At 52.7% G+C, this 21,473-nt stretch overlaps 1 protein-coding gene across 15 annotated transcripts in view; it reads left to right on the top strand.

Moving 5' to 3' along the window:
- Myo18a (myosin XVIIIA) overlaps window positions 1-21,473 on the top strand; it is a 98,002-nt gene that overhangs the window by 52,005 nt on the left and 24,524 nt on the right. For 14 of the 15 annotated variants that reach the window (XM_078042576.1, XM_078042575.1, XM_078042579.1 and 11 more), the window contains 18 exons: window positions 86-262; window positions 617-830; window positions 1,060-1,202; window positions 1,800-1,900; window positions 2,708-2,771; window positions 2,948-3,092; window positions 5,252-5,428; window positions 5,623-5,713; window positions 5,991-6,183; window positions 7,042-7,128; window positions 9,098-9,239; window positions 9,388-9,547; window positions 10,338-10,524; window positions 10,837-11,080; window positions 13,560-13,669; window positions 17,121-17,186; window positions 20,333-20,461; window positions 21,162-21,305. In XM_078042576.1, the coding sequence (XP_077898702.1) occupies window positions 86-262; window positions 617-830; window positions 1,060-1,202; window positions 1,800-1,900; window positions 2,708-2,771; window positions 2,948-3,092; window positions 5,252-5,428; window positions 5,623-5,713; window positions 5,991-6,183; window positions 7,042-7,128; window positions 9,098-9,239; window positions 9,388-9,547; window positions 10,338-10,524; window positions 10,837-11,080; window positions 13,560-13,669; window positions 17,121-17,186; window positions 20,333-20,461; window positions 21,162-21,305 (2,574 nt within the window). Of the gene's footprint in view, window positions 1-85; window positions 263-616; window positions 831-1,059; window positions 1,203-1,799; window positions 1,901-2,707; window positions 2,772-2,947; window positions 3,093-3,415; window positions 3,437-4,654; window positions 4,667-5,251; window positions 5,429-5,622; window positions 5,714-5,990; window positions 6,184-7,041; window positions 7,129-9,097; window positions 9,240-9,387; window positions 9,548-10,337; window positions 10,525-10,836; window positions 11,081-13,559; window positions 13,670-17,120; window positions 17,187-20,332; window positions 20,462-21,161; window positions 21,306-21,473 lie in introns of all 15 variants that reach the window. The other variant, XM_078042583.1, reaches the window with a different exon arrangement.

Genomic DNA, 21,473 nt, shown 5'->3' with positions numbered 1-21,473 from the left:
TGGGCAGGACAGGACAGGCCTGTCCTTTTTGGGGGAGCCAGGATCTGCTTCTTCATTGCCCACCTGCCTATTCTGTTCCATGCAGGCTAATGCTCCCTCCTGTGACCGTCTGGAAGATCTGGCCTCGCTGGTGTACCTCAACGAATCTAGTGTCCTACACACGCTGCGCCAGCGCTATGGCGCTAGCCTGCTGCACACCTATGCTGGCCCCAGCCTGCTGGTTCTCAGCCCCCGTGGGGCTCCTGCCGTATACTCAGAGAAGGTGCCACTCCTTCTAGGCTACTGTGCTGACTTGTGGACCTACTCACCCATCACCCACCCCACTTCCCCTTGCTCTCTGCCCTATCCCTTAGTATCCAGTGGGCTCCTGTCCACTCATGGTTGACCTTGGGAAGAGGAGTTATTTCAAAGGGTGGGGCAGAAGGATCTTCTGCAGACTTTAATGCAGTCTAGGACTTGACTAGTATCTACATTTCCATGCATACCCTTGGCCTCACGGTCCCTGGGTACCCCTGGAGTGAAAATTCAGAAAAAAAATGTAGACCTGGGGGTGAGGGGTGTCCAGGTGGAACCAGCTAAGAGCCTACCCCTTCCCTCCATATTTCTCCTAATCAAGGTGATGCACATGTTCAAGGGGTGCCGGCGAGAGGACATGGCACCCCACATCTATGCTGTGGCCCAGACAGCATACAGGGCAATGCTGATGAGCCGTCAGGACCAGTCTATCATCCTCCTGGGCAGCAGTGGCAGTGGCAAGACCACCAGCTGCCAGCACCTGGTGCAGTACCTAGCCACCATCACAGGCACCAGCGGGAACAAGGTGTTTTCCGGTGAGGCAGGGATAGCTGGGAAAGCAGAATAGATGAGGAGGGGGGTCAGGAGGGAGGATCCTCCTAAGTTGCAGCTCTTTTTCTCCCTGGCTTCTCTATCCCCTTGAAACCCTTCTGTCCCTGGGCATTTCTGGTCTGATTAGCCCCAAGCCTTCATGCCTCTGGAGCCCACAGCTGGGGAAAAGCTGTCCCTGGCTTTCCTGATGTCCCCTGGGCCTGTGTTCTGCAGTTGAGAAGTGGCAGGCTCTGTACACCCTCCTGGAAGCCTTTGGGAACAGCCCCACCATCATGAATGGAAATGCAACCCGCTTCTCCCAGATCCTCTCCCTGGACTTTGACCAAGCTGGCCAGGTGGCCTCAGCCTCCATTCAGGTGAGGGGGTGCTGCCCAGGCCTTAGGGTAGTGGGAAATGGGCTGCTAGTTTCATGTCCTAGAAATCATTTTATATCCAGTGCCTCATTTTCCTAGGATTTTGTCCCAATTAAATGGACCTGGCACAAGAAGGGCTGGTCTTTGCTGCCCTCTAGGCCTCCTGCCCAATTTCCTTATCCCTCTTGATCCTGGGGCTGTGCCCACTGTGTGAGATCCATGCTCAGGGCCTTCTCTCAGGCTGATGTCACCAGGTCCAGAAGAGTTTATCAGTCAAGTAAAGCTCAACCAAGGTTGACCTCCTCCCATGCTTATTGAACTTTCTCCCTACAAACATCCATTTCTCCAGAAAGGCTGGCCTCTAGGCTCTGGGCAGGGTGACAGACCTACAGGAACTGGGCTCATATTCTTCTACCTACCCCTGGTTTCTGCCTCCTGTTTGACCCTGGCATGACCTGGCCACTGGTTGAGCACCTTGGGAATAAGCTGCAGCTACTTATTCTTAGGGCCAGAGGATCAGAGTCCTGGTTCCTTATGCTCTGGGGTAGGAGGAGGTTGATCCACCACCACCCTCCTTCCTCATCTTGTGCTATGCTACAGACGATGCTTCTGGAGAAGCTTCGTGTGGCTCGACGCCCTGCCAGTGAGGCCACATTCAATGTCTTCTACTACCTGCTGGCCTGTGGAGATGGCACTCTCAGGTGAGGTTGGACAAGGGTGCAGGAGGGGCTCGGGACTTCAGCCCATGACTGGGCTCTTGGACCTCACTGACTGGTTACCCACAGTGCTGTATGTTCCTTCTCTACTGAGTGCCAGCCAGGCTCTCAGCTGGGCCTGGGGATGGTGAGATGAGGGAGACACAGGCCCTGCCCATCAGAGTTCCCTGGCCTGGGCACTGAGTCCTTGCTGTATGGGAGGGCTACAATAGACCCTTCAGTGTTCCCAGGGCCTTCCTGAAATCTGTTACCCAGTAAGACAGGTGTGGAGCAGAAAGCTCACCAGGATGCAAGTGGTGGGTGACTTGCTCTCAGTCACACACTAGTTTAGGGCTAAGCTGGTATGAGTCCACCCTGGTTCCAAAAGCCTAACTCTTCTCCAGTGCCCCCAGGTGGCCCCCTCTGCCCTGCTGGCTGCCCCTGCCATGAATTTCCCTTTAGACCTTCAAACTTGCTGTCTGTTCACTAGACAAGGATAAACGATGGGGCCAAGCATTGGCCCCAGACATTATCTTCTTTAGCTCTTCTCATAACTGAGGCACAGTCTGTCCTGGTGGGACTTGTCCTTCAGGCACGTTCCCTGCTCCTTTCCATGGGTCTGGCTGGACCCTCTCTCCAGGGTCTCTCGAGTTACCTGTCCTAGAGAGGCTGGTGCTCTTCCCAGGCATCTAAGCCAAATAGGAAAGGTAGAGCTGGAGTCTGGAAACTGCATCTGTTTGTCTCCATCCTGGGAGGGAGATGGTTGTGGCCCAGGGACCAAGCCCCTTGCTGATGCCTCATTTGTACCCCTAGGACAGAGCTCCACTTGAACCACTTGGCAGAGAATAATGTGTTTGGGATCATGCCATTGGCCAAGGTGAGGGGGCAGTAGGGACTGGATGGCAGCCCTGGACCTTGGGTATAGGAGGAGTCTCAATAGTACCCCATGGGTGGCTGTACTCAAGGTCTGCCCTCCCTGAGGGTCCAGCAGCATGGGGACATGCTGGGAGCCTCTCTGAAGTCTGACACCAGTATGCCCATCTATCCCTGCAGCCTGAGGAGAAGCAGAAGGCAGCTCAGCAATTCAGTAAGCTGCAGACAGCCATGAAGGTGTTGGGCATTTCCCCCGATGAGCAGAAGGCCTGCTGGCTCATCCTGGCAGCTATCTACCACCTGGGGGCTGCAGGAGCCACCAAAGGTAACCTGCAGTGGAGTCCCAACAACCTGCCTCATTTCCTGGAGGATGTTGTGGAGGCCCTGGCCACTCCCAATTTGTTCTTGCCCTGCATAGATTCAAGTGTTACGAGACTCCCCTCTGTTGCTTGTGCCCCTTCTTGGTCCCTGAAATTATGGCAGAAGACCAGAGAAGAATTTCTGCCAATAATGGCCTGAGGCGTGGTCATAGTGGCAGGCTGGGTACACTGTGAGGAATGGGTGGTTGGGCTGGGGCTGAAAAAAAGAGAAGATGTTCTCTTGGAGCAGTCCCTGGAATAACTTTCCTTCTTATTCCCTTCCTAACAGAGGCTCCCGAGGAGCAATCGGGTAACTGAACTTGGCCCGCCTTGGGGCATAAGGGCTGCCTTGCCCATTCTTGGTGCTACCCCGGGCTCTTTTGGGGGGCTGGGCTCATTCTCTCATAGCATAGGGGACTGGTCTTGGGAAAAGCCCCAGGGTTGACGGTAGAAGGGGAGCCTGCTGGATGTGGGGCTTCTTGGAGTCCCTGGAATAGCTGCTTCTCCAACATGTTTTGAATCTGGATCCTAGAATATCTCAGGATGCTAATGCCCCCGATGGGGCTTAGATGGGGTAGGAGAGGCTTGCTTCCTGGGGCTTCCTGAGGCCAGTTCTCTACAGTCTTCTTCCCTTTGGATTTGGTAGCCCTGGTTCTTGGTCTTGCATGTCAGGGTGGAGGCCACTAGGGGGCAGCAGGCACCATAGTGACAATGGTTTCTGTCAGCTTGTGAATGGCTATGGCTGGGTCTTGCTTGGGAGAGCTGTTGCTTTTCTGGGAGATAGCATCAGAGGGCCTCTTTACTCGCTTTCTCCTGCTGTTTAGGGAAAGGAGATGCTGGCTCTGAACAGCACCTTGCGCTTTGGCTTTGTCTTTTCTCTGGGTACAGAGGGCCCCAGTGTGCACAGCAACAGTGGGAAAGTGGTGGTGGTGTATGCATGAAGGAACAGGTATATGGGTGTCCAACCCCTTATAATCCCAGCAGGTGGCACACAAGCCAAGAGGAAGCAGGCTCTTAGTTAAAGAAGTTGTCTTCAGACATTATGGGCAGGAGGGTGGACAGGCATATGACTGTGTTCTTAAGAGTTCTTTACTGTAAGGGGTTCAAGCCTAATTTCCTCTGATCCTCCTCTGTAGTGACTGTACGTGGAGTGCTTTGAGTGCTGAGCCCTGTTGTTATCAACTCAGAGCTTACAGTACTTTCCAGAGTTGTGTGTGTGTGTGTGTGTGTGTGTATGCGCGTGCGCACAACACACACACACACACACACACACACACAGAACATCATTGCAGGTCTCTTTCTGCAAAAAGAGTCAGTGTGAAGACATCCACAAGCATACTCCTTTGAGACTGTGAATGTGTGTGTGTTTGTCTCCAAAGCTAGATGTGGTTGTGTTTTCTTGCCTGCTCATCCTTATAAACCCCTACCCCCCACAGTCCCTTCCTGTGGGCCTGGCGGCTCAGTTGATGACTGTTTGCTAACACACTGTTTTTCTTTGCATGCTGCATGCTGGTCCTTTGCCTTACAGAAGCTGCTGAAGGTAAAACCTTGTTTCTTGTTAGCTTTCCCTAATTGCTGTGATTAGACACATGTTGGCTGAGGCACATATATCTGTGTGGGCTGTTCCCTTTCCCCTGTGGCTGTGTTGCCTCCCCCACTGTTTAGCCTTTGAGATGTCTGTGGTCTCCCCTGGGGCAAGATAAGGAAGAGAGGGGGATGCTAATGCATCCAGGAAGGTGCATGAGCTAGTACTCTCTCATGCTATATTTACCACAGGCACAAGTGTTCTTCTGACTTTGTCCTTCTCCAACCCAAGTTGGGCATCCTTGGAAATAAAGGGATTTTTGCAGCCGACTGGGTACCCGCTGGTGGCAGCCTGTGGAGTTGCCTCCTTTTTTTAGGACCTTCCTATTATTTCCACCCCCAAGGGACACATGAAGTACTGGCAGTGGCTGGCACTCCATATTCCCATGAAGCCCACTGGGTGTCATTAGGGCTAGCTTTTGCCTCCAGAAGATGCCTGCTCCCCAGTCCTATGGGAGCAAGGGAGTCAAAACGCACAGTGGTCATCAGTCAGCCTAAGGAGAAAGACCCAAGATGCCAGATCCTTATTTCTACCCCACAGCTGGGCGCAAGCAATTTGCCCGCCATGAATGGGCCCAGAAGGCTGCATACCTGCTGGGCTGCAGCCTGGAGGAGCTGTCCTCGGCCATCTTCAAGCACCAGCACAAGGGTAGCACCCTGCAGCGCTCCACTTCCTTTCGTCAGGGCCCTGAAGAGAGCAGCCTGGGGGACGGCACAGGTACCCTAGCCCCTTGCCTGGTAGATGTGATTGGGAAGCCTTACCTGGGGCTTGTTGCCATTCTGGAGGTGGGAGGGACTGCTGGAATGAATAGATGTTCCCATCACGGGGAGAGGCCCAGCCCCAGGACCTCATGCTGGGCAGATGGAGTAGCCCAGGAGACAAGAGATAGAACCGATCCTACTGCCCCATAGGTCCCAAAATGAGTGCATTGGAGTGTTTAGAGGGCATGGCATCTGGCCTCTACAGCGAGCTCTTTACCCTTCTCATCTCCCTAGTGAACAGGTGAGTACCAGGCAGACCCCATGGGGTTCCCCGCTCCCTGCTCTGGCCAAGGTGGTTTGATGGCTTTGTGCCTGTATTGGCTGAGGTAGGGCCATCATCCACCAGCAGAGGGCTCACTGTCCCTCTGGGCCCTGAGGTGAGGCAAGTCCTCTCTACTAGGGCCCAGGGTATCTGGGCAGGGATGGGGATTTGCTGCATGTGATGCCAGGGGCAGATCACTGGGGTCTGCTCTGTGGCGTAGCATTGGCTAGCTCTGATTCAGGCTTTCCCGGTGAAGGGCTCTCAAGTCCAGCCAGCACTCGCTCTGCTCCATGATGATTGTGGATACTCCAGGCTTCCAGAACCCTGAGCAGGGTGGCTCGGCCCGTGGAGCCTCATTTGAGGAGCTGTGCCACAACTATGCCCAGGACCGGCTGCAGAGGCTTTTCCATGAGCGCACCTTTGTGCAGGAGTTGGAAAGATACAAGGAGGTAGTTCTCTACCCCACCCTGGCTGGCCCCACCTCAGCCTCACCTTCTCCCCAGGACACCCCCAGAGAGGTCCTCTGTGAATATAGGAAGTCACCACCTTCCCTGCTGCCTGCTTCTTCCTAGCTCTCTACTCCCTCTTTATTTCTGCCTCCTTCTGTGCTATGGAGTGGGAATCTATTCCTGCCCAGTGGCCCCAGCCCTTGACCTTGGCTGAAGCCTTACTTCATGGAAAGTGTGCTTTCCACAAAGCTGAAGGCACACTCTGGGTCCCTGAGAGCCACTCCATGTCCTTCTTTAAGACACCCTCCTGGGCCCTGTGAACTGCTACAGGGGAGTACCTGCCTCCAGATGTGTCTGGCCCAGTCACCACCCCCACCCCGGCTTTCCCCCAATCTGATAGGATGGTGGTTGATGACTTGGGGTCTCTCCCTAAAAGGGTGTCCTAGATGGGATCTGGAAATCCTTCCTCATGTGCAGGTGAATTGAACGAGCTGAGGAGGATATTTATCTTGGATTAGAGAAGACTTATGAAAATCACAACAGACAGTTATATTCATATGTCAAGGGTGATTATGAAATGGAGAGTAGGCGTATATTGCATTGTCTAATCAACTGATTCAAATAACAGGAGAATGTAACTTTGGCCTAGTATAAAAAGAGGTTATGAGAATTTTAGCTGTCCGGAAATAGCATGTTACCTTGGGAGGTAGTGAGCAGTTTGTCATTTGGGACTCTGGTGGGAGCCCCTGCAAGAAATGGGAGGTTGGACTTGCTGTTCCCAGAGGCCCCACCCAACCTACTCATATGTTGTGCCCTGACACGGGATCCCCATGACTGTGCTCTGCCTTCTTTTCTTAGGAGAACATTGAGCTGGCGTTTGATGACATAGAGCCGCCCGCAGATGACTCGGTGGCTGCAGTGGACCAGGCCTCCCACCAGTCTCTGGTAAGAATGCTGGTGAGACCTCAGTAGCCTCACCTCTCATCTCCCACTCTTCTGCCTGGAGTAGAGCCCTTTCTGGCCGTGCTGCCGCTGAGGCTGCCATTGTGGGCCAAGGGAGGAACCAGTCAGGCCCAGACACCAAGTGCTGCTCCTCAGCACTCATAGCCTGGCCTGGAAGATGGCACTTTCTTCTGCCTGGTGCAATGGGAGCTGGAGTGCCAGCCAGGCAGGAAGATGTAGCTCCTCTCTTACCAGCTGAGGCACTGGTCTGCTTTGGGGTGAGGACTAAAACCCAGAGGATGTAGTCATTGCTTTCCATTGTGTCCTCAAGAAGAGGACTGATGCTGCCTAGCAGAGTGGAGCAAGGAGATGGCGCCTGCTCAGTCAGGGAAACACCAAGCTATAAATGCCCTCTGGGGGGCTTCCATGGATGTGGGCCCTCACTCCTCAAGTGAGCCCTTGCTCCTCAACCTCAGAGGCAGGCTCTGTCACCCTTTGTACTAGCATTTCTGGTACCTTAGGTGCCTGGGGCACTGGCTGGCCTGATGAGCACTTGGCATTTGGTGATTGCCTTCAATTAGGGGAAGTGCATAAGGTGCTTTATTGGAGAATGAAATTTTTGCTAGGCTGCTGAACTCCTTCTTCTGCTTTGATTCCTGCTCTGCTCTCCCCTTCCCGCAGTAAGGCCCTGCTGGGCTAGCAAAGGGGGTGGGACTTGGGGACAATGAATCTCCCTCAGGGACAAGTGCTTAAAGTGCTCAAGTGCTGTATCTCCCCAGGGAAGTGGATTTCCTTTTTCTGACACCTGTGTTCTGTTCCCATGTGGCCTCCTGAGAGAGCCTTTGCCATTCCCTGAACACAAGAAGTATTTGTACATATGACTCATGAACAGCAAGGAGTCAGATGTGTATGGGCCAATCTTTCCCTTCCTTGGTGTCCCTATCTGATGGGCCTAGGGAAGGGAAGGGGCCCACAGTGCCACTCACTATCCGATGGCTTCATTGCTTCTTCCTGCCATTCACCTCTAGCTACTGGAGTCCTGTTGTCACCCACAAGTCCTTGGCTACATTATGCTTCCTTCTGGTTATCATACTGACTCCCTTAGGCAAGCTGCAGTGAGGACATGTGGGTACCTGGGGTCGAAGAGAGGGAAAATATCACTTTCCCCATTTTTCTTGTCCTCAGTCCCTAAAGGCCAGGCGAGAATGTGGTGTGGGTCTGATTGAGTTCTTTCTAAGGAAGGCAGGGGAATTCCATAGAAAAGGCACCTTCAGGCCATATGTAGCTATAGGCCTAGTTTGCATGATCCTCAGGGGGTATTAGAAATCAGAATGCAGTATTTTTACCTTCTCTTGAAAACCAGATGATTTATTAACACTAGGTTAGTGCTACTCTAGGACAGCAGCTGAGTGGCAGTTGTTAAATGAGAACACTTTCTTTCTAGCTTGTTCCAGTCTCCACTTGTTTTGGCTACCACATCCACGAAGTCACCTGTCACACACTTTTGGCCCTTCAGTTTATACCCTGCGGGGATACTGCAGCAATTTTCTCCTTTCAGGCACCAGCGTGAACTCCACAGTTGTCATTTATGGAGAGTTTCCTTTGGGTCATGCACTGTCAGAAGCTTGCTGACTTTATCCCACTTAATGTGCCAGGGAGTGAGGGCAACATGGGCCTCACAAAGCCCCTGTACCCTCGGACAGGAGGAGAATGGAAGGGAGCCTTTGCATAAGAGCTCAAGTAATAAGTCTTTGGGACCTTTGGACCCGAGTGCCAGGAATCATCTCTCTTTCCTGGCCCTTCTTTCCTCTCATTACTGGCCTCCTCCACAAGGTGTCAGCATTGAGTGGCCAGAGCTGCATTGTGCGGGCGGGCTGTGTGCAGTCGTTTCTGGTGTGTGCTTGGGGCCAAGACTTTGGCTCCTCTCCCACAGCTCCATGTGGCAAGCTAGGATTTCTTCCCTTCTCCACAGGTCCGTTCGCTGGCCCGCACAGATGAGGCAAGGGGCCTACTATGGCTGCTGGAAGAGGAGGCGCTGGTGCCAGGGGCCACTGAGGATACCCTCCTGGAGCGCCTTTTCTCCTATTATGGCCCCCAGGAAGGTGATAAAAAAGGTAGGTGGCATTTCTAGAGGATAGCTCCTCTGCTTCCTCTCTAGAAGACCTACCTATGTGGGTCCAGATAGTACACCCTGGCTCACCAAGTCCCTGGGCTGTATGCCTGTCCCCTGACAATATGAACCTTGCTTTTGCTCACTCTTAGGCCAAAGTCCCCTTCTGCGCAGCAGCAAACCACATCATTTTCTCCTGGGTCACAGCCATGGCACCAACTGGGTAGAGTACAACGTGACTGGCTGGCTGAGCTACACCAAGCAGAACCCAGCCACCCAGAATGCCCCCCGGCTCCTACAGGACTCCCAGAAGTAAGGACACTATTCTGTCTATCCATGTTCTGTCCCCACAACTATTCTCTGGGCCCCCTTCCCATGGAGGTGTCCCAGAGGCCTCTCGCCAGCAAGGTAGATAGTCTTCAGTTCCTGAGAGGCAACAACCAAGACCAGTTGGCCTTGAGAGCATGGGCCTGGCCTTCTGGAATAGAGGCAGGAGGCAGACATGGTTGGAAATAGCTATAGTTTTCAATTTGAATAATACCCTCACATTCTTCAGACAAGGGAGAAGGAGCCTTAGAAACCACTCAGTTGTACAACCCGTGTCATCCATTCATTGCATAGATTATTATGGGACATCTTCTCTGTGACAGGGACTTCAAGGTACTTGGCAGAAAGCAGTGAAGACTATATAAATCCTTGCCCTTGTGGAGTTTGCATTCTAGTAGTGGGGGAGAGAGATAATGAACAGGAAATGTAATAAGTGAATTATACAGTGTGCTAGCAGATGTCAAACTCTGACCTCTCCTGCTGAGCTGGAAACCCACTGCCCAGTCCTCCCTGGCTGGGAGAAGAGTGCATCACTCCCTCTGCCCCATCCTTGCCCGTTCCTTGACTTCTGCCCACCTCAGATTTTCCCTTCTTGGTGTTTGAAAATATCTCTCTTGTTTCTCTGTAGGGTGTGGGACATGTGACTCCAGTCCAAATAACTCAGGCCCCTGGCCATAGCTGTCTGGGGGTAGTTTGGTATCCCAGCAGGAGGAATGGCCACTGCTACCCCATGAATGTGACTCCTTTTTCTCCCTTACCCTCCTGCCTCTGGCAGAAAGATCATCAGCAACCTGTTTCTGGGCCGGGCAGGCAGCGCCACGGTGCTCTCGGGCTCCATCGCCGGCCTGGAGGGTGGCTCACAGCTTGCGCTGCGCCGGGCCACCAGCATGCGGAAGACCTTTACAACAGGCATGGCAGCTGTCAAGAAGAAGTCGCTGTGCATCCAGATTAAGCTGCAGGTGGTGAGTATTCAGCCAGTCCCTTCCTTACCACTGGCAGGTAGGCTTGGGCACTCTGGACACACCCAGGCCGTCAGGTGCCCACCCAGCATCCCACCTTACCTGATCACTGCTGGTGGGGTTTACCTTTTAGCCCTGCTGCCTCTGAGTGGTCAGCCAGACCTGGGGAGGACAGAGTTGTCCAGGCTTGGCGTGTCCCAGCTGGTAGTGGGACACCTGCTATCCTGTGAGCAGTGCAGGAGCTGGCATCAGTCCCTGCTCTCCTGAGCATGGGCCATCAGAGCCCACTGAAGGTGGTTCCTTCCCTTTTGGCAGGATGCCCTCATTGACACCATCAAGAGGTCCAAGATGCATTTTGTTCACTGCTTCCTGCCTGTAGCCGAAGGTTGGGCTGGGGAACCCCGATCCGCCTCCTCCCGCCGCGTCAGCAGCAGCAGCGAGCTGGACCTGCCTCCAGGAGACCCCTGTGAAGCTGGGCTCCTACAGCTTGATGTGCCTCTACTCCGTGCCCAGCTTCGGGGCTCCCGACTGCTTGATGCCATGCGCATGTACCGCCAAGGTAAGGCACCTTCTCGTTCCATCCTGGGCTCCCTTTCCTGGAGATTGCTATATCCTGCCCTGCCTTCCAGATGGGACCCAGGAGCTGCTACCCTCCCTCTCAAAATGGCTCAAGGTCTCCTTTCTTGCGCTCCTTCCTACCCTTGTGCCTTCTTCTTGAGTCTCTGTTCTCACCTCTCAGCCCAAAAGTGTTCCTTTCTCTATTTCTTTCCACCTGTGACTCCTCTCTTCCTCCTCTCCCTTCCAGATTTAAGTATTCATTAATCCTCTTTCTTCCCCGCCCCCCATGTTCCATTGTTTTTTCCCACATCTCCCTCCTTTGACTAGTCCCTAGTGTGCAAGAGTCAGCTCTCCCTATAGCAGTAGACCCAGTGCCCTTTCAAAGCCATCTGTCCAGGGAGACGCCAGGTACTAAATCTCTCTGAAGTACTTAAAATTCCCAAGAAATGTCAGGCATACCTTTTTTATGGACCCAGCAAGAGAAGGGAGAAGGGGAGGGCAGTAGTAGTAGTATACCATCCTTAGTGCATTTATAGCACACCAGCTTCTATTCACAACTCTTCCACACTTTAATTCACAACAACCTCTTGAGGTAGGAACTATCATCATCTCCAAATGAAACTGCAGCTTAGAGAAGCCAAGTAGCTTGCCCGAGGTCACACAGCTCATGGATGGCTGAACCAGATTGCATCCAAGCAGGCTGACTCCACAGTCAGGCCTCTCAAGTAGGGTTTTGTTTGCTCAAGAAGTTAGGAGTAGCCAGCTTTCTGCTTTTTCCCTAGCTAGAAGAGCAGACAGGATCTTGTCCACCCACAGCCAGGTCCCCTTGAGATATCCCTATGGGCACCATCACTTTTCCTTAGCAGCCAAAGCAAAGAAACCGGCTCCCTGCCCTGCTCTAAATAAATCATTGATCTGTCCCCACATCTTGATATGGAGTTGGTGTTTATTATTTCAAAACCAGATTGTTACCGCTCTGAACCAAAATCAATGTGCTTTACTCAAACAAGCAGATCGATGAGGCCAGCAGCGGCAAGCCCCCCCCATTCCCCATTCCCCGGCCCCCAGCCACCATCGATAGCACTGATGATTAATTAAGATGCCAAGCGTCCAGACCTGCTATCCCGGCCCATCAATTTAATTGCAATTCAGATACAATCAATAGCTCACTTTGTCTTGGCCTCTCAGCGGCCCCCGCCTCCTGTTTCAATTATCAGGCACATGCATCAGCCTCATCTCCCAGTTGGAGGGTTTCCCAGAGCTAGCTGGCCGGCCTGGTGCAGCAAGCCCCAGCTGGCCAACAGGAACCCAGGTGTGAAGTCCAGCTCAGCTTCAGCTAGAGCCTCCATGACCTTGGGCAAGCTGTTGCTCCATCTTTCAGGCCAGTTTCCTTGCCTGAAAGATAAGGTGAATTTGGTCTAGGACCCTTTTCTGGTTTGAAATACTATGATTCTGTAGGAGTAGCTCTCCTGATCCTCTACTATGGGCTCTGGAGAGACCAAGTGACAGGGGGTCATTCCTGCTGGCCCCTGTTCTGACCTTGCTTTAAGCCAGAAGCCTCTCACCCTTCCCTTGACTCTAAGCCCAGACATTCTTTTTTTTTTTTTTTTTTTTTTGAGAGAGAGAATTTTTAATAATTATTTTTTAGTTTTCGGTGGACACAACATCTTTGTATGTGGTGCTGAGGATCGAACCCGGGCCACGTGCATATGCCAGGCGAATGCGCTACTGCTTGAGCCGTCCCCAGCCCTAAGCCCAGACATTCTTTAGGGAAAGAATATCTACTAGTGTTTTTGACCACCTGGCCTAGGGCTCAAGGTCAGGGTGGGGACAGGGAGCAGAGCCCTATTTGACATCCTACTTCAGCAGAACAAAGGAAAGGAAAGGAGTATTTTACTGAGCATCCCATCAAGCTGTGCTTTCTACATATTTTCTCATTTTAGTCTCCATGACTACCGTGCAGTGTAAGTGCTAGGGCCTCATTTAAAGGTAAAGAAAGTAAGACTCAGAGAGGTGGAATGATTGGCCCAAGGTCACATTTTGGTAAGAGGCAGGGCCAGGATTCCAAGCCCTTGGGTCAGTTACAATCCTGTGTCCTGTTGTTTTTCTTATTGAGTGAGTCCTCAAGGCGTTGGTCTCTGCACTTGAAGGGTGGTTTTACACTTGAAGGGCTGCAAAGCATCCTAGTAGTTACCCAGGTCCCCTCATCCTCCTTCCAGGTGGTTAGTGTCACCTGATCCCCCTTACTTTAACCCTTTTTTAATCTTTCTGTCCTGGTGTGGAGCAACCCTGATGGTCCTCTGGGCCTCCCCTCCTTCAACTGTCCTTTCTGGGCCTGCCTCAGCTGCAGGTTCCCTACCCCTGCAGTTTCTCCCCCTTTAGGTGACTCCCCACCTGGCACCAGTGACTGTTGGGCCATGCTGGGAGCAGGCAAGTTGTTAAAGACCTTACTGTGGGCCGTGTCCTCTCTCTCTCTCCAGGTTATCCTGACCACATGGTGTTTTCTGAGTTCCGCCGTCGCTTTGATGTCCTGGCCCCACACCTGACAAAGAAACACGGGCGTAACTACATTGTGGTGGATGAGAAGAGGGTAGGCCTAGGTTCCCAGACCACCTGCAGACCCCTCTCACTCGCTCAGATCCCTCTAAACAGCTGCCCTTCCCAGACCCATCTGCCCTTCCTCCTCTGGAGACAGTGGGTCTACCTTTGCTCAGGCTCCTGGTTTTGGTCAGCAAGGGTTAAGACAGGGACACTGCGTAGTGGAGAAGGCAGTGTGGGGCATGTCTGTAGTAACTGGAGAGGAGTTACCCTCCCTGGAGGCTGAAGCTGGGGGTGTGTGCTCTCTGGTGAGCTAGGCAATTATCCAAGAGTGAGTAGGGCCAGGGTCTCCCAATTGGCTGATTAGGTGCTTTGGGTGCCCTAATGATAACACGTAGGTCCCTCGGCTTTGTCATTCATGGATCTGGTCCCTGCATCAAGAAGCTGTCTGAGACTGGGGCCAGCTCTTCCTAAGAGCAAGGTTGATATGGCAAGACCTCCTTGGTGCTTGGGTTAGTGTGAGGCTGCTGGGCCTCTGGCCAACCTAGATTGATAAATTTATAACTACGGAAGGGGGTGTCTCTGTCATTCAAGGCTGTCACCTTGACCCCCAGGGGCAGCTCCTCAGGCAGCCAGAGGGCTTCTTGAGCAGAGGAACCCTCCTTCCCTCTGTATTGGCCTCAATCACCCAGCACTATTCTGGGGGCACTCAACCTTAGGAGGCTTCCCTGCAGAATGGGAAGGATGCCCCGCAGTGATGCCCAGATGTTCCCCAAGTGTCCCCTCCCCTTGACCTCTGAGTCACAGACCCACAATCATAGAGCCCTCAAAAACCTTTGCTCCATTCTTAGGCCTGCCAGTGTCCTAGGAGACCTTGGTGTGACCTATCTCATATCCTCTTCTCACTGTCCCTTTAAAAAATTTTTTTCATTTGCTCTTTTTAGATATACATAACAGTAAAGTGCATTTTGACATATTGTACATACATGGAGTATAAGTTATTCTAATTAGGATCCCATCTTGTGGTTGTACATGATGTGGAGTTTCACTGGCCGTGTATTCATATATGAACGTGGGGAAGTTATGTTTGATTCATTCTGTTGTCTTTCCTATGCCCATCCCCCTCTCTTCCCTTCATTTCCCCCTCTGCCCTTGACCCCCATTCCAGTCTCCCACTCATAGCTACACCCTGCACCTTGCCATCCCTGGAAATGCTCCACTTCCAAAATCTTAAACTCTAGCATGGCCTTCTCTGAATATAACCTCCTACCTGTGGTTCTCATTCTTCTCTTCCTCTTAGGACAACTGCTCTTTGAAGCCATCAAGACCTCTAATTTCTGGACCCCACTCTATTCTCTCTATTCTCTCAATTCTTTTCTGATTTTTCTTCCTTTCCCTTTCAGCCTTGAAGCCATGGTCCAACTTGCCAGTCACTCAGCCTTTATCATCCCCAGCTCTCCTGAGCCTTCCATGGTACCTGCTCTGCCAAACCCCTACCCCCAAAGGCCAGCCTTTGTGCAGCTACGCTCTTCATTTTAAACTCCCAAAGGTTGTGGGAGAAAATGACACAACCATGTAGACTTGAATTCCTACAGATTTATGGTCTTCAGCCTTAGGTGGGCCTTCAGGGTGGCCCAGCAAGTCTTCCATCTGTCCCATCTTTATCTGGCCCTAACCCCAAAATCCCTACCTGCTTGCTATTCTTTTCTTCATCTTTCTCCTCAAAATTCCCTCCCCAACCCTCCTATAATCTTGCCTTCAAACTCCAATAGAATCAAGCTTCTCCTCCTATCATCTTCAAACTTCTCTTCTGCCTCCTTCCCCCCACTCACCCCTCCTGTGTTGGTGGGAGAGTACCCCTTCTCTTTTGTAGTTCCTTCCTCTGTGCTTTGGAATCCACCTCTCCCCCAGGGACCATTCCATCAATGTTAACTCCTCTCATGCTTCAGTCTCTCTCAGTTCTTCTCGCTCTATGAAGAAACATTCTGTAGACTTGTTCTCTGAAAGGAATCTCTTGTCAAGCCTCTCAGGCTGGCCTACATTCTGTCTCTCCCTTGTCCTGTACCATCAATACTTTCTTCTGCCAGAGTGGAAGCGCATGTCTGTAATCCCAGAGATGGGGCTCGCTCAGGCAGGAGGATCACAAGTTCAAAGCCAGCCTTACCAACTTAGCAAGGTCCTAAACAACTTAGTGAGACCCTGTCTCAAAATTAAAAAAAAATAAAATAAAAAGGGCTGGGGATGTGATTCAATGGTTAAGTACCCCTGAGTTCAATCCCCAGTACCAGAAAATTAAAAACAACAACAATAAACTCCTTTCCTGAGCCCTCATCCCAGCCACCATCCATTTCTTTACCACAGCTGCCTGGTCTCCACTCCTTGGTACCCTGGGACTGATTTTTCTCATCTTCTCATTCCCTCCATGTTGTCAGAGTCAATCCTTCAGTCACTTGAATTCTTGGCAACAAGTGACTTTGCTAATGGCTCTCTTCTTTTTGAAACCATCTCTGCTCGCTTCTTTGTGGCCACTCCTAGTTTCCCCATCTCTGTTCTCATCCCCGCGGAGCTGCTCCACTTCTACTCACCCCCTCAGTGAGGTCTCTCTCTCTCCAATACTCTCTTCTTGGCGGTATCTGTTTTCAATTCTACTCCCTCTTCTTGGACAGCCTCATTCACACCCATCACTTCAATTACCGCATATATATTGATGACTCCCAGATCGATACCTCAGCCCAGGCTTCTCTCCTGAGCTCCAGACAAGCCATTCATAGCCGCCTTTTGAACCTCTCTACCTGTGTTCCTCTTACACCTCAAACCCAGCATGTTCAAACCAAACTCATTCTCTCTCCTCCCAAACCCACTTCTTCCCTGTGTTCCCTGCCTTGGGAGTGACCCTATTATCTGTTTCATTACATAAGTCAGAAACCCCAGCGGTAGCCCTAGATTCCTCCTCCTTCTGTGCCCTCCACCCCTGTCTTCTTATGTTAGGGAGCTCCCTCTCCTTAGCATCTCCTGCATTTCCCTCCTCTCTTGCCTTTGAGGCAAGCTCTAGCCTCCTTTCCCATGGATTACACACTTTGGTCACCCCTTCACTCCAGGTGTTGTGAGGTGTGTGGAGCTTCCCCAGAGCATTCTGCCACCTTTGCTCCAGGCCTTTGCTCCTGCTAGTAGCACTACCTAAATTGCCCTCTCCCCTCTTTTCTCTAGCTAATTCTGCATGTATCTAAATTCTCAGCCCAAACAATGCCTCTTCCATGGTGCTTTTCAGGACTTCGATGCTTCCTTCTCTATATATTTCCCTTGTCTCACTCCCCAGAAAGACAATATGTTCCTCTTGTAGTCACCTCTGCATCCCCAGGGTCAAACTCAGTCTCCGACACTGCAGAGCCCACCAGAAGGGCTTGTAGGAATAAATAATGGACTGCCGGGAGGAGGAAAGGGAGGACTGAATCTGGAGCTGGGGAGGCACCGACTGGCCTCCTGACCCAGGCCTCTCTTCTCAGGCGGTGGAGGAGCTGCTGGAGTCCTTGGACCTGGAGAAGAGCAGCTGCTGCATGGGCCTGAGCCGGGTGAGTTGCTCTACAGGAAGGTAGTCAGGTCTTCCCTCCTTGGTGGCCTTTGTCAGGTGGCTGCTCCTCTCCTCCTGTTCTCCCTCTTCCTCAGTCAGGCTTCAGAAATCTTCCCGGCACCCTTCTGAGTCCTGCCTCACAAACTGCACAGACACTCAGAGGCTGCTGCTTCTTGCAAGGTGCCCATTCAAGGGCCAGGAGCCAGGGGTGTAGGTATTCTAGGGGCAGCAACCTTGACTTTCTGCCCTCTGGACAACGGGCTCGCTCTGGTGTCAGGAGGGAGTGGGTTGGAAGGTGGCCTGAGTCCTGTGTGGGGAGTGGAGGGACAGAAGGACTGGACTCAGAGGAACTGAGCCAGGAGAGACTGGAAGAGTAGGGAGAGTGTCCCAGAGGGCAGAGGCCCCATTAGAGAGTCTTCTAGGGGTGCCAGGGTTGAGAAGAGCAAGTAGGACATGGAGAAGCAGGGCTGCTACCATCTGCCCACAGGCCAGATTCCTCATCTGAATGGAATGTGATGATAAAAGGTAGGCACACCCAGCCCTGGGTGCTGTGTGCTATCATTCCACACCACAGGGTCAGCCGAGTGCTCCTTCCACAGGCAGAGAGCCCTGCACGCCCCTCTCCCCAGACAGGGACACTTGGACAGGCAGCGTTGGTGTATGTGCTCTGAGGGTTGAGGTGGAAGGGAGGGTAGTGGGGAGCCAGTTCTGGGCCCATCCTTCTGTCAGCAGAGAGGGAAGGAACTCTGGGCCCCAGGGCCTCTTGGGGAGTGGAAGGTGGAAGGAGGTACTGTGTGTTACTTGTCCCCTCTGTTCTCGGTCCTTCCTTTCTGCATTTTGAGTCAGGGTCTTGGTTTTCCTACCCTTCCTCACTGGGAATCCCTTTCCCCTCCATCCTTGTGTCTTTGTGGCTTCCCGTCTGCCATCTTTGGCTTTCTGTCTTCCTTTGGGCCTCAGCAATCCTTGCTGCTCTCTGTTTCTTACTTTCTGATCCTGTTTGTTCCTGTTTCTCTCTTTGTCCCGTGTCTGTTGGTGGTCCCACCCTCTTTTGCTGTCATTTCTGGTTTTGGTCTCTGTCTGTCACCTCCTTTGGACTCTGTTCTGTCACCTCCTCTCTGGTCACCCCCCTTCCCAGGCTTTTCTTAGGCCCAGGGACTTTCAGCTGGGCTTCCTCTCTGGGGCTGCCTGCAGTTGAGGACATGCCCCAGGCTGCTTGGTGTCTCAGAGGTAAGCTCTCACTCGGACTTTTCCACAGTCTACTGCCACTGCAGCCAGCTGGACAGCTGCTGGGTGACACTGGGATAGGTGGTACCCCTCCAAACAGGTTTCCAGGTTCCTAGGCATATCCCAGGCGGGAGTGGGCCTGTACAGACTGATCCTCTTCTGGTTGGTGTCTCAGACCTTCCATTCTGAGTCCTCCCTAAAGCCCAGCTAAGGCAGGGGAGCCCCAGGGCCCAGTCTTGGGGGCACAGCTTGGGGGCAAGGTTGAGTGTTTGCTCACATCTGGTTGGGTGAGAAGGCTCCAGTCTTATAGGCTGTGGGTTGTATCAACTGATAGGGGACAACTCTCTGTATGGTCATCAGTCTTCAGACGAGGGGTCTTCACATGAGCCCAGAGGGTCCTGAGGTTTCAGGCAAGGACTTGGGGAGCCTGAAAGCCTCCTGACATTGTAAGATTTATGTGAATTAGCTTTCACCTAATACTCAGAGGGACTCTCAGCCCCCAGGAATGTCCAAAAGAGATTTGAAGCTCACTGCTCTAGCTCAGGACCATTCTTTCTCTGTTCATTATGTTTCTAGGTCATTCTCTGTCCCCTGTGCTGGCATCTCCCTCTTGCCCTGGCATAGAGATGGCTGTGTGTGCTAACCAAACATGTTTGCCCACCTCCGGGGGGAACTGGATATTCCCTCCGCACCCTCTCACTGGAATTTCAGGCTCACACATTATGGGAAATTTAGGATCATATTGAGCTCGATACCCATAGGAGACTTCACTTAGCCCTCCCTTGTGAGATTTGGGGAAGAGTCACAAAGGCCTGAGCTGGCTTTTTCCAAGACCAGACTCTGGGATGAGGCTTCTGTGGAGCTGCCAGAGGCAAAGCTTCCTCAGCAGAAAGTTTAGGCCCTCTTCCCATTTCTTTCCCAAAGAGGGTCTTGGGATTCATTTCTATGGTTCCGAGTACATTTTCATAACTTGGGTTTCCTGTGGAATTCCTATCTTCTCTGCCGCTGCAAAAGGGAGTCTTCCGTGTTCTGAGCCAGGTGTAGGTCCACACATACCAGGTGTGTCTCTTTGCCCTCTCAAGGGCACCGGAGTCTCTCTTCACCTGACCAATCCCCCTCCCCATTTCTCTTTGTAGGGAAATTTTACCTCTAGCCCCAGCTCAGAGCAGCAAGGAGTGAGCCGAAAGGCTGGGTGTGGGGGCGTCCAGCTGGTTCCTTACTCTCTGTCCTCCAGCCCCCAAACCTGTATGACGAGTCCCTTGACAGAGCCAACTCCCGCCCACCTCACTTCTTCATGAGAAGATGAAACCTGGGTGTGTGGGGGGTGGAGCCTTGGTACATGAGAGGACACCTCTGGAATGAAACTGAGCAGCAGGGCCAGAAGGACAGGAGCTTCCCACCGCCCCATCCCCCTTCTTCCTCATACGATGCTTCCTGGACCATCCCACACCCACACTTCACCATCCTCTTCACCTGGTCCCAGGCACCTGGAGCCAGTGGTTAAGATCAATAGTAAGGTCTGGCATGGGGGCATTGACAGCCACTGATGTGGCTGACAGGTGTCTCCTCCCTGTCTGACCCGTGGTGGCTTCATTTCCCTCCTTGCCCCAGGTGTCTTCCCTGCCTTTCATCTGCCTTTGATTTCCTACCTGGCTCCTCCTCCGGGTTCAAATCCTCCCCATCCCAGCCTGGCCCTTCCCCACTCACCCTCCCCGTGCTGCTTCCTGCTCCTTCTTGCTCCTCCCCTCCTCTCTTGGATAAAGTGGATTTTCAGGCTCTTCCCAAACCAGGGGCCACACTTCCTGACCTGCCGGCTCCCTGTGCCAGCTACTTATCCCTCCAGCTCCTCACCTTGCCTCCCTTTCCTTCCCTGGGCCGTCCTGACCAGTCTCAGGTGTTTACTTGGCTGCTTTTCCCCCACAGGTGTTCTTTCGGGCAGGCACGTTGGCGCGACTGGAGGAGCAGCGGGATGAGCAAACCAGTAGACACCTAACCCTGTTCCAGGCGGCCTGCAGGGGCTACCTCGCCCGCCAGCACTTCAAGAAGAGAAAGGTGCTTCTCTGTGGATACCCTACCCTACATGGGCACAGCTGAGTTCTGGGGGAGGTGGGAATGCGGGAAACATGTAGGACAGGAAATCTTGGACTTATGGGTTTTCATCTGAGGAAGAGGCACCATGGCTACGTGGGATCTCCCATGGGTCTCAAGCTCAACATGACCCCCTCTCCCAAGGGCACCATGCCCTGGGCCAGGGTGGGGAGCACACTGGTATGCCCAGCAGCAGGACCATGCATCCTGGTTAGAGGGCTCAGTGGAGGGGGGGGTGGGAAGTAGGGCCCAGGCAAAGGTGGGCTCTGGATCATGGGCTGCTCCATGAAGATTAAGGAGCTGTGTCAGCGACTCCTTTTCTTATTAGCAAGTCCATAAAACAGCCAGCACTGCCGCCTCTTGTGTTTCAGCAAGATTAGGTTTTATAGCACAGCTAGGCCAGGGTGCTAGAAATAATCAGGCAGCAAATAAAGCAGATGAAATTATTCCTAATGACAGTGGAGTGGTTAGTGCCCAGTATGGTGCTCCCAGGCTGCCCACTCTCTGAGAGATGGAGGGAGGCAGGGGGCAAGGTGGGGATGGATAAGGTCTGACTCTGGGTCAGGGGGCCAGAGGAGCAGGCCCAGGGGCTGTGTTGGTGGTAGGTAAATTCCTTGACCTGGCTTGGCCAGGGGACTGAGAGCCATCCTCACCTCAACTGCAGATCCAGGACCTGGCCATTCGCTGTGTGCAAAAGAACATCAAGAAGAACAAAGGGGTGAAGGACTGGCCCTGGTGGAAGCTCTTTACCACCGTACGACCCCTCATCGAAGTACAGCTATCAGAGGAGCAGATTCGTAACAAAGACGTAAGCAACCACCTGGGCCCGGCTGGGTCACTGCAAAGAACCCACTTGTGAAAGGGTTTGTCTTGGGCTCCAAGATGTTTCTATGTTCCGTGAGCTGGTGTCCAGTGTTCTTAAACTATGCCCATCAAGCAGGTTCCCTCTGGGATTGTGCTAGGGCCCCTGGGTAGC

This window comes from Ictidomys tridecemlineatus, chromosome 3 (assembly GCF_052094955.1).
Source record: "Ictidomys tridecemlineatus isolate mIctTri1 chromosome 3, mIctTri1.hap1, whole genome shotgun sequence".
NCBI lineage: Eukaryota > Metazoa > Chordata > Mammalia > Rodentia > Sciuridae > Ictidomys > Ictidomys tridecemlineatus.
This window is presented reverse-complemented; position numbering and strand designations above follow the sequence as displayed.